Raw genomic sequence first — 11,606 nt, forward strand, 5'->3', positions numbered from 1 at the left:
GGTGAGAGTTTGAATTAGTCATCACACATGCCCCAACCAGCCACAGGCGGCCAGCTATATACTCACGCGACTCACACACGCATACGCTCTGGCAGGGTCCCACCCGTAGGATGCCAAGTCACACATGCCAAGTGGCCAGGTGTGACAATTGCTATATTGAGCCACTTCAAATTCGGAATGCTGAGGTCACCTACCCACTTTGGGGTGCAAACTGAGTTCCACACTACCGTGCATTGTTCACCGGAGGCCTGTGTTCTGGCACACCGAAGGAACCCACGTACTACCAGTTTAATGCCCCAATTATACAGCTGTTGTTGGAGATGCTCTTAGATTGATCTTTCCGTTGTTTGTCAAATCTAAAACTAATTGAGCTGGCCACCATGTGCCATATTTTCTGAGGAGCACTCTTCACCGTTGGATGGTCACATTAGAGCTCGGTCGTCGGCAGCTTGATCAGCGACCCAACTGCCTGCCTCCAACCCAAGGGTAGAGAGTTGTGAGGCTCGCAAACTTCCACAATGGATAATGCCCATATCCGAGAAGACCAAGCCCTGGCCACCAGTGCCCGCAAGGGGTGAGAAGTGTGGGTTTGTGTCCTGCGGCTACCCATGATCACCGTGCGCGCTTGCCCAGGCATCTGAACCAGCAGCGTCCAACGGGCGACGCGTCTATGGCCATGGCAACCACCTCCTCCCGACTCACCACCACCCAGTACTCCTTCCTCTCCTCCACGCCATGCTCGCCCACCACCATGGCGGCGCTCCCGCGGCGGCGGAGAGCCGGCGCGCGGTACCCACGTATCCAGGCCATCGAGTTCGACCAGAACACGGTGCGCGCAAAAAGGCTGCAACGCCCGTTCTGCGGAGGTTACCACTTGATTCCCTGCCGAGTTTTAACGAGCGGTTTCTTGGTGGCTTCAGGTTGTGGCCATAACTGTCGGCGTCGTCAGCGTCGCCGCGGGGATCGGCATCCCGATTTTCTACGAGAATCAAATTGACAATTCCGTAAGTTTTTTTTTAAGCAAGAGTGGTATTTGGACAATTAAGTTTGCTGAAGTAAGATTAGGATTAGCATTTTTTAGAAACATGCTGACTGAAACTGAAAGAACCTAAACTGTGCCCTGCATTGATGAAAAATGTGATTTTGAATTTCTCCAATGCAGGCAAAGAGAGACAACAACCAGCCGTGCTTCCCCTGCAGCGGCTCCGGCGCGCGTACGTGATTACGCCCCTTCGATTGATGTCCTAATTTGTTTCACTCCTCAAATTTTTAATATGTTCGTTTCAATGGCACGGTAGACACACTACATGTAAAATGAGACAAACTTATGGGATTTGGAAGTGTTAAAGTTGAGTTTGATAGGAAATTTCCGTATAAGATGTAACAGCCGGTTAGTTTAGCTTGCATTTTGATTGGTTTCACACTTGCATTATATTTGCTCTCCATGTTTGGTAGTCTTGTTTTAACTGGAATGACTTTTTTAGATGTTGGGCGTTGCATCTAGGTCTTTCGTGCCTTGTAAGGTGGATGTTAACTGAATAATTTTGTTTTGCACCTAGTATGTTATAACTGAATAATTGAACTGATGTATTCATTGTTTCACTCAGTGAAATGGGATTGGGCAGCGGCCTGTATCTTGAAGAAAAAATCAATTTCTTTTTTGCCAAAAAGTATATCCAATAGTAACTTGGTTCAACCATATGTGGCATCTTCCATGTCAGGCAGAATAATCTGTAGTGCTTTATATATAACACAACCTTCTCTTCCTCGACCACACGGTGTTTTCCACTTTCCAGCTAGTTCTTAATTTGATGTGGCAATAGAACCGGGTGGAGTTGGGAGAATTCAGTCGTTAAACTTAATAAAGGAATTTTGATATCTTCAACTATTCGTTTGATTGCACAAGGCATTAAGCAATGAAGCTGATGATGTTAAAAGAGTATGATGTCAAATGACAAGCCTTCTCCTGTCTGAAATAGCTATATCTTAAATGGAATCCTTAGATAAAAAGAATCAAAAGTTCTCCTTGTAAGTTTCAACAACTTAATTAGACTATTCTCTTAAATCGGAAGAGGATGACTAGCTATAGCAAAATCAAATGAGGACTCCATGGTGCCTGCTGCACACATTATTCTTTTCCTTTTTCTCTGTGTCAACATCTAGTAGATCAGAATGTTGAAAAGAAATCGTTGATTTTCCAGAGGTATGCAGGTTTTGCACGGGAGCAGGGACTGTTACTGTAGTAATCGGCAATGGTGAATCTGAAGTATCGAAGTGTGTCAACTGCGATGGCATTGGCTCATTGACATGCACCACGTGCCAAGGTAGTGGCATTCAGCCACGCTATCTTGATCGCAGGTAATGGGTTGTTCTCTAATGTTTTCATATATGTTTGTCTGTGGAATAACACCATGCTAATTTATTTAACAACTTTAGAGTGGTACTATTGAATTACCAAAATGAAAGCATGCTTAACACATAAAAATTACTTGAAGCCATCATAATGTGGATTTTTGATGTAGAGATGACAAAATTACTTAGCTACAGCTGGCCCATAGTGTTTTTCACATTGTATAGGAACCTGTCATGCTGGGACCTTGCCTTTTATGCTTTTCCTTGATAAAGTATTGAATATACCTGTTTCTTATGCCAAAACATTTTTGGCCAAGTGGCGACATTCCGAATAAATGGATGTAGCTTGAACAAAGGAGATGTCTGATAGTCTCTTTATTTGGTTGACTAACCAGGGAGTTCAAGGATGATGATGACTGAAGATTTTTTCGTTACGAGCTAACGACGGTAAGGTGAGGAATCTGATATCTAATGATGATCCTGAATACTTGGTGACGATGTGTCCATCAGGAATGATATGATTGTTTTGTGTTGTATTATATTTCCTCTCCTTTTTTGGTAAATGTGTATGGATGTACATGCACACTCTTTTGATGTCTGAAAATGACTGTCCCTCAGTGGGCAAAGATGATATTTTCTTGTTGAAAGTTCTCAATATATGTCACATAGCGTGTTCTTTCCAATGTAGAAGTTAGTAGCTGACTCTGCATTGCGTTGGTGCTTATATTATGGAGTAGCCAAGTTATATGCCACAATCTTTAGGATGTCAACTTTTCAGCCAAATGGTTAGTGGATGTAACACAATAGTGGAAACCAAATCCAGGGCTTCTGAGCACAGTGAGGGCACTGTTGACCTAAGAGCACAGATCATCTCTTGTAAAACTTACGTGTACATGAATATGGCTATATATATTCTTTGCACAAAGTAAACTGCCTGGTACATCTGGTTTGTCCTAGCAAGTGTATGATAATCTAGTAATGCATCGTAGGACATAAATATCTGATGAAGTAACAGAAGGATTTCTTATTCTTTTTGAATCTGTCAGGCCGGGGAGAGGGCTCTCCACCTGAGTTCACATCATTTTAAAAAAATAGATAGATCCAATTTAAGAGGGAGACCAGATTGAAAACCTAACAGAGGGACCCTATTTATGAGGAAAACCAGGCTGAAAAACCACACAAGCAACGAAGCCTTGTCGATCATCTGACACATGCCATAGTCACGACAAACAAACAATGAGGAATCAAGAGATTACAACATGGGGGCAGAAAGGAAAAGAGGGAAGCAGGTGCCAATGACAAAGCACGACCCAGTTGGCATACACACCGATCATCACCACGAATGAAGTGCACCAACGAAGGGTATTACAATACCAAGACTTTGCAAATTTCCAGAACACCCGGGTAGGTGTCGGTATCCCCAGTGCGCTATAAATGAGCAGATGCTATCAACGACTATCATTGACCGCAAGCTCCACTACATTGAGCATGATACAAGACTAGTGCAAGTCATGGGACTACCAATGAACACGAACCTTGAATGGCAGCTCTGCTACCGGGACAACCGATACATTTTGCAAGGTGGGGCAAGCATCCTGGTCACCAAAGGGCAAAGATCAACCGAGATAGTGGCGAGACCATGAAAGTCATCACAACACTTCCACCACTATGGGAGGGATTCGAGGATGAGTAGTGATGAAGAATCAACGTCAAAGGCACCCATGAAGGACAGAGGGTGAATGGACTGCAGCACGGCGCCACCATCGGACCCATTTTCACCGCTAGCGGAGACCAAGGACCCACGCCAATGGCAAGTGCAAGGGCTTACAAACAATGCCTTCATGAAGGGGGGTGATCTCCACGGACTCTGTCGCCATTGACTATTCACCCGAAACCACGTCGAGTAGATATGCCTCTTCAAGACCAGACATCCACAGGGTTTTACGATGTTGGGGAGAGCCGTCGTGGTTGCTTGAGATACGAGCTCGGGCATGTTTCTTCAAGAGCACACACACCTCAATGTTGCGAACCTGGCCATTTGTTAGAAGGTATAGCTGCAAGAACACGCCGCCAGAGAGGTAACGACATCGGGATGACGCTTTCGTGGTTAGAGTTATTCGAACGCATCTCCCATAAACAACACGTTGATTACATACATATAACGGTGTCTATCAGTCATGTTGAATAACTAGATAGGATCACAAGCGCAAGTATGGCCTATTTTCCTTCTTATTGTTTCTTACTTTAAAATGTGCTTTGTCAGAAATCATTTTGCCTTTATATCTTCAAAAAAGAAAACTGCTCATGGGTTCGACAACCTAGCCCTGACCATTGACGGTTGAATTTTTTTTCTCCAACATCGGGTTTTTGTTCCGACTCGGCAGCAGGACAGCACCCAAAGTCCGGTTTAACCTTGTTGTGCGCTCTGGGACCGGGAGGATCCTCTCGGGCCCAGCTCAAGCTCTCGTTGTTGAATCAGTTGGGTAAATACCACAACATTTTCTCAACTTTTTTGTACGCCATGCAATCTTTATCAGCATCTTTTCTGGCTAAAGTACGTAGCATTATCCGTTCGAAGCTATGCAGCTAGCTAGCAATGTTAAGTGGGAGACCCCCCCAGGCCCCCATCCTCCCTCTCTCAAAGCAGATTGCATCCATGATCAGTGCAGTAAAGCTGGGTTGCCCACAATTGAGTACTGCAAAAGAAAATTTCCGCGGCGCTTCCACTTCACAAAAGTAAACACACTGGTCTCTCTTTGAGCTTGGGATCTTCCCTCAGGCCTTCACACGCGACGAAATCATCACGGTATCTCTTTTTGGCAGGAATCATCACTGCATCTTCTTTAACTGGGTGCAGCTAATTGGGTTTTGATTAAACTTTAATTAAGAGCCTCTTAAAGCCCTGACGCACGGCAGGTGGTATGCCTTTTCATGGTTTGTGGATGGACAACTCCAATGGGTGATCCAAACGGTCCGAATTGTCCGGATTCTGTTCATTTGAGTAGGCCGTGTCCGGCCGTTTGTACATTTACACTGATCGTATATCCGTCCATCCGGCCTGAAATTTTTGCAAAGGAAATTAGAACTTAAATTTAGGCCCCGCAGTCATAGTTCATACCAGCGGCCATAGTGCATAACTACCAGAGCGCCAGCGGCCGGCACACATGCAAGCCTACAAAATGATCACCCCCATAGTTTCACGCCGGCAAACAAAGTCAGCGACCGGCACATTTGTCAGCGCATAAAAAACGGCCATAGTTCATGTCTCACGGCACACGAGTTCATGCCGGCATACAAAATGATGTTGCTCTTAGAGCAAGTCCAGCAGTGCCCCGAAACCCTCCCCGATCGTTATTTTAGGGGAGAACAGCAAAAAAAATGCCTCCAGCAGTTCCCCGATCCCCTCCCTGTTTTTCTGGTCTCCCCCAAATCGCCCTCTCTCTCCCCTCTATCTAGGGGAACGACGACCTCCCCGATCCCCTCCCCGACTCGCTGGTGGAGGCAACGGCTGCGTCCGGAAATCTCCCTCCCGCCACCACGCCGCCGCCGCCACTGCATCCCATGTTCGTTCATTCACTGATTTTCTCTCAGATCCGAGCAAAGTAGCAAATCTAGGGAGGGAGAGAGGTCGCCGTCGGGCAGTGGATACGGGGGTGCGGCCGTTGTGGCTTGCTTGAAGAGCCGTCGGGCATTGGATACAGGGGGACGGGCATGGCCGTCGTGGCTGAAGATTAGGATGGGCTCGAAGGGAGGAGCTCCTGCTCGGGGTAGAGAGCAGAGCGGGAGGGGGTCTACTAGCAGCTGCTGCTGGAGGGGATTGAAGGGAGGAGGGAGGAGCTCCTGCTCGGGTAGAGAGCAGAGCGGGAGGAGGTCTGCCAGCAGCTGCTGCTGGAGGGGATTGAAGGGAGGACCTGTTGTTGCATGTGGAGGAAGAACAGAGAGAGAGAGAGAGACAGGGTTGGATGCCGGTGTGGGCTGGCTAGTGGAGTTGTTGCATGCGTGCAAATATGGATAGACAAAGGTGATGTTCCAGATTGCTTGTGCATCTTCAGTGCTACTACTATTGTTATTTATTCGAGAAAGAGTACAGAGATGTGAGAAAGAGAGATATGTGCAGGACCAAATAACACACAGATGTGACATAGAGAGCAGCAAGCAGAGAGAGATTGATGCACATTTTTACATACAAAACATAGAGATAGCTTGCTAGAAATTTTTGCTACTGCTACTACTATTTATTTGTGTTGAAGCTTATTGTTTCTTGTTTCTATTTCAGATTTTGGTAATGGACGATCAGAGTTATTTTGATCTATTGCATAGTGATGCCGGATTGAATGATTTGCACTGGACTGAAGAACAACATGTCGATCTTGAAGGGCATGTAGAACAAGAAATTGATCTCCAAGGGCATGAAGAACAACAAACTGATCTCGAAGAGACTGAAGAGCCTACCCCTGTGAAAGCAAGGTCTTCGAAAGCAAAGCCGAAGAAAGCAAGCGCTTCGAAGAGGCAAAAGAATTTCAGCAAGGCTGAAGACTTAACTTTGGTGGATGCGTACCTCGAGATAACTCAAGATCCAATCATAGGAGTAGACCAATCTCGTGACTGTTATTGGAAAAGAATCGATGCTTACTTCCATGCCAATAAATCTGAAGACCATGGTCGCACACAAGGTTCTCTTCAGCATCGTTGGGCTATTATTCAAGAACAAGTGAATAGGTTTTGTGCATGTTATAGTCAGGTCCAGAATAGGAACCAAAGTGGGATGACACGTGAAAATAAGGTAACAAATATGCTTTGCATGGTTCCTGTTTTGTTCATATCTTTGTTGTGCTGATGCATATGTATTAATGTAGCTATGTCAAGCGATTGTTCTCTATGCCAATGGAGACAAGGCAAATAAATCATTTGGATTGATGCATTGCTTTAATAAGTTGGAAGACACCTAGAAGTGGAAATCTCGGCCCCAGAAAAAACAGAAGACATCCTCCTTGGATACTCCTAATTCATCATCTGCTAGTTTGTTTGAGGATGAAGCTACATCTCCCTCTAAAGTTGTTCCTAAGAAAAGGCCACCTAGAATCAAGAGGGCTAAAGATGCAGCATGGCGGGCTCAAAGTTCTTCCAGTACAGGTAATAGTAGTGCCATGGAATCATTTGGGGGTATCTTGGAGACAAGGGAGTCAAAAAGACAAGAGCGATTTGAGCTCATGATTGCAATGGACAAACAGAGAGAAGAAGATAGGTTGGTAGAAGAAAGAAAGAAACTTGCAATACAAGAAAAAAAGATGGAATTAGAAGAAGAAAAGATACGAATCATGAGAATGGCGGAAGAACGCATGATGGGGGCTGAAGAAAGCAAAATAATGAGCATGGACCTTAGTGGCATGGATGAGCAAGAACAAGAATTCTACAAATTAAGGAAGAGCCAGATCATCAACCGACATCGTAACTCGTCGGCTTGAGCTATGTGTTGTAATCTGTACTACTTATTATCTTCGAACCATTTGGATGAAATGTGTCTTGTAATATGTACTACTTATTATCTTCGAACCATTTGGATGAAATGTGTCTTGTAATATGTACTACTTATTATCTTCGAACCATTTGGATGAAATGTGTCTTGTAATCTGTACTAATTATTATCTTCGAACCATTTGGATGAAATGTGTCTTGTAATCTGTACTACTTATTATCTTCGAACCATTTGGATGAAATGTGTCTTGTAATCTGTACTACTTATTATCTTCGAACCATTTGGATGAAATGTGTCTTGTAGTCTGTACTAATTATTATCTTTGAACCATTTGGATGAACTATGTGTAGTAATCTGTACTATGTCTCTGAAACATTTGGCTGACTATGTTAGCTAGATATTTGCTTCCATTACTTAGAAAATGATACAGATAGTGCTTACACTCCCATTATAATTGAAAAACAGTACACACTTGCATAATCTAAAATGATGACATAGACTACATTATTGAAAGCTACATCAGTCCACGGATCTGCCACAGGTGCTCAACTAGATCAACTTGACGCTGACAGTGAACTTGTTTGTCTCGAATATCACTCTGAGCTTGAAGAAACCGAGTCAATGTAGCCGCCTCTCGGTGAGAAGGTGTCACTAGTTCTCCCATGTTATCGTAGCGGTAGTCTACATGACTTCCACGCTCGTCTTCAATTATCATGTTATGCAGGATGATACAAGCTGTCATCACTTCTCCGAGTGTCTCCAGATCCCAATACCTTGCCGGCCCACGTACAGTAGCAAAACGAGCTTGCAGAACACCAAAGGCTCGTTCGACATCCTTCCGATATGCTTCTTGAAACCGGGAGAAATTTTTGTTTTTCTCACCTTTTGGATTTGGAATTGTCTTCACAAATGTTGCCCACTGCGGATATATGCCATCTGCAAGGTAATACCCCATGTTGTAGTTGTGACCATTGATGGTATAATTCACTTCTGGAGCATGCCCTTCAACTAGGTTTGCAAACACGGGTGAACGGTGGAGGACATTTATATCATTATGAGATCCTGGTAAACCAAAGAAAGAATGCCAAATCCAAAGGTCTTGTGAAGCAACGGCTTCAAGAATGACCGTGGGTACGCGTTTATGGCCAACAAAAAAACCTTTGTGTGCAGTAGGGAAATTTTTCCACTTCCAATGCATGCAGTCGATGCTTCCGAGCATACCCAGAAACCCCCTTTGCTCTCCAATTGCAAGTAATCTAGCAGTATCTTCAGCATTTGGAGATCTCAGGTATTGACCCCCAAAGACCTCGTTAACAGCACGCACAAATCTTCTAAGATTTTCTAAAGCGGTGGACTTTGCTAGCCGACAATACTCATCAGTAAGATCAGCTGTTATCCCATAAGCTAGGATTCAAAATACTGAGGTCAATTTTTTATAAGGATGTAAACCAGGAACACCAACACTATTTCTTCTCAGGGAAAAATACCTATCATGTGCCTCTATAGCACTTGCTATGCGCAAAAAAAGAGGAGATGCATTCTATACCTGTGAAGAAAAACTTAAATGAGACATGAAGAGCGACTACTATGGTGAAAACAAAACAGATGCACCAATTTCATACCTATTGCGAAACATCCTTGCCTTGAAGGTGGGGTTCTCTGCAAAATAGTCTTTGTGGAGATTCTGAAAGCGTTCAGCAAAATCGCGCTGAAGAGATTGACGTCCCGGTTGTGAACCTGCATGTCGTGGAGCATCCAACCGGGCTTCTTCTTCCTCTGCTACAATTGCAGCCATCATGAGTTCCTCTTCTTCGGAGGAGGAATCTTCGCAAAACTGTCGGGCCAAACTTCGACGGTGACTCATTTCGTTGTGGAGAGATGGCAGAGAGATGGCGAAAGAGAAGTAGAAGAGGAGGCACGATCAGGATTGTGATAGATATGAGGGGTGATCATGTATTTATAGGGCTGAAACTAGCCGTTGGAAAACTAGCCGTTGGAAACTAGCCGTTGGTAGTTATGAAATATTCTTAAAATATAGAATAAGGGAGATGTTTAGGGGAACTGCTGGAGTTGAGCAATTTTTAGGGGAGAATCTTTTTAAGGGAGTCCCCTGTTTTGAGATATAGGGGAGAAATTTTAGGGGAACTGCTGGACTTGCCCTTAGCCGTGGCTCAATCATCTTGCTTGAGCATCTCCTTTTGCTTCTTCTTGAACCAACTTCTTCTTTTCTGGGACATCTTGCTCAAGTCAACTGTCATGAAAGCTAGCACCACCTCTTTTGCTTTGGTGTTTGCATTGGTGGCCTCAATCTCGAGCTTCTTCATTTGGACGGCCTTCTCGATCTCGAGGTTCCTCCTTTTGACAGCCTCCACCATCTTGAGCTTCTTCATTTGTAGCTCCATGTAGGCCTTCATTTGTTATTCTTTTTCTTGCCCTTCCTCTTATCCCTTGCTTCCTTTTGGGTCATCATGCCTTGCAAATTTTTTTGCCAAGCGAAAGATGCTGCATCACGCTTCTCGTCCACCTTCGAGTTGGTCTTGCCCCTCGGCCGCTTCAATCCATCTTCATGCCCAACGACGGCCCCCGGCCCTCCATTCTTCTTTAGAGTGTCATATTGATCTTTGAACTTGGAGCAATCTTTGATGAGCGTCCAACAATGGGTGAGGGTGAATGACTTGTTTGCATGCTGGGCCTTGAAGGCTTCCAAAGTTTGGAATGCCTACACAATAAAAGTGAAGGCCACGGTGTATTAATGAATGACACAAAATGCAACAAACATGAACATGGCATAGCAACAAAGAGAAGAAGTTCATATCAAGTCGGCCACACCTAGGCCACTCATGGGACTGGCTTCAACGCTCTCAAGCATGGCACTAAACGCTCTCAATGCGCCCAGGTGGGTTGTGCCCACCTCGGTGGCCTCCCGTAATCTTCAAAAAGTTACGCGGTGTTTGGACTCCGTTTGATATTGATTTCCTATGATGTAAAAAACAAGTAAAAAAACAACAACTGGCACTGGGCACTGGGTCAATAGGTTAGTCCCCAAAAATGATATGAAGTTGCTATAAAATGATTGTAAAACATCCAAGAATGATAATATATTGGCATGAATACTTCATAAATTATAGATACATTGGAGACGTATCAACAAGCTTCTAGCAAGAACCGTTCTTACCTATGCATCAAAACCACAACGATTTTTCATCAAGTGTGTTGTTTTAACCTTCAACAAGGATCGGCCGTAGTCAAACTCGATTCAACTAAAGTTGAAGAAACAGGCACCCGCCAGCCACATGTATGCGAAGCACGTCGGTAGAACTAGTCCCATTAACGCGGTCATGTAATGTCGGTCCGGGCCGCTTCATCCAACAATACCGCCGAATCAAAGACGTTGGTGGTAAGCAGTATGACTATTATCGCCCACAACTCTTGTGTTCTACTCATGCATATTGTTGGAAATATGCCCTAGAGGCAATAATAAAATGGTTATTGTTAGTTCATGGTAATAGTCTATTATTCATGCTACAATTGTGTTATCCAGAAATCGTAATAGACGTGTGAATACATAGACCACAACGTGTCCCTAGTGAGCCTCTAGTTGACTAGCTCGTTGATCAACAGATAGTCATGGTTTCCTGACTATGGGCATTGGATGTCATTGATAACGGGATCACATCATTACGAGAATGATGTGATGGACAAGACCCAATCCTAAGCATAGCTCAAAGATCGTGTAGTTCGTTTAGCTAGAGCTTTTCCAAATGTCAAGTATCATTTC

The 11,606-nt window shown here is 44.3% G+C and overlaps 1 protein-coding gene and 1 long non-coding RNA gene across 3 annotated transcripts; both read left to right on the forward strand.

Annotated features, from left to right (window-relative positions):
- The first annotated feature begins 550 nt into the window (after positions 1 to 550).
- LOC119290982 (protein SPA, chloroplastic-like) lies at positions 551 to 3,031 on the forward strand. Its single transcript, XM_037569665.1, has 5 exons — positions 551 to 829; positions 921 to 1,004; positions 1,163 to 1,214; positions 2,202 to 2,358; positions 2,748 to 3,031. The coding sequence occupies exons 1-5, from the start codon at positions 671 to 673 to the stop codon at positions 2,770 to 2,772; spliced, it is 477 nt and encodes a 158-aa protein (XP_037425562.1). The 5' UTR covers positions 551 to 670; the 3' UTR covers positions 2,773 to 3,031.
- Positions 3,032 to 5,729: 2,698 nt separating this feature from the next.
- Positions 5,730 to 8,119, forward strand: LOC119290983. 2 transcript variants are annotated; one of them, XR_005142142.1, is made up of 3 exons: positions 5,730 to 5,915; positions 6,629 to 7,135; positions 7,209 to 8,119. It is a non-coding gene; the product is annotated as an uncharacterized LOC119290983 (long non-coding RNA). The 2 variants fall into 2 exon arrangements; XR_005142143.1 differs by lacking the exon at positions 5,730 to 5,915 and adding an exon at positions 5,933 to 6,373.
- The last annotated feature ends 3,487 nt before the right edge of the window (positions 8,120 to 11,606 follow it).

Source organism: Triticum dicoccoides, chromosome 4B (assembly GCF_002162155.2).
Source record: "Triticum dicoccoides isolate Atlit2015 ecotype Zavitan chromosome 4B, WEW_v2.0, whole genome shotgun sequence".
Lineage (NCBI taxonomy): Eukaryota > Viridiplantae > Streptophyta > Magnoliopsida > Poales > Poaceae > Triticum > Triticum dicoccoides.

Excerpts from the sequence above, each read along its gene's own strand:
- LOC119290982 (XM_037569665.1), top strand. The coding sequence starts at position 671 with ATGGCCATGGCAACCACCTCCTCCCGACTCACCACCACCCAGTACTCC. Across the intron at positions 830-920 it reads TCGAGTTCGACCAGAACACG|GTTGTGGCCATAACTGTCGG; the intron begins GTGCGCGCAAAA and ends TGGTGGCTTCAG. Across the intron at positions 1,005-1,162 it reads AGAATCAAATTGACAATTCC|GCAAAGAGAGACAACAACCA; the intron begins GTAAGTTTTTTT and ends TCTCCAATGCAG.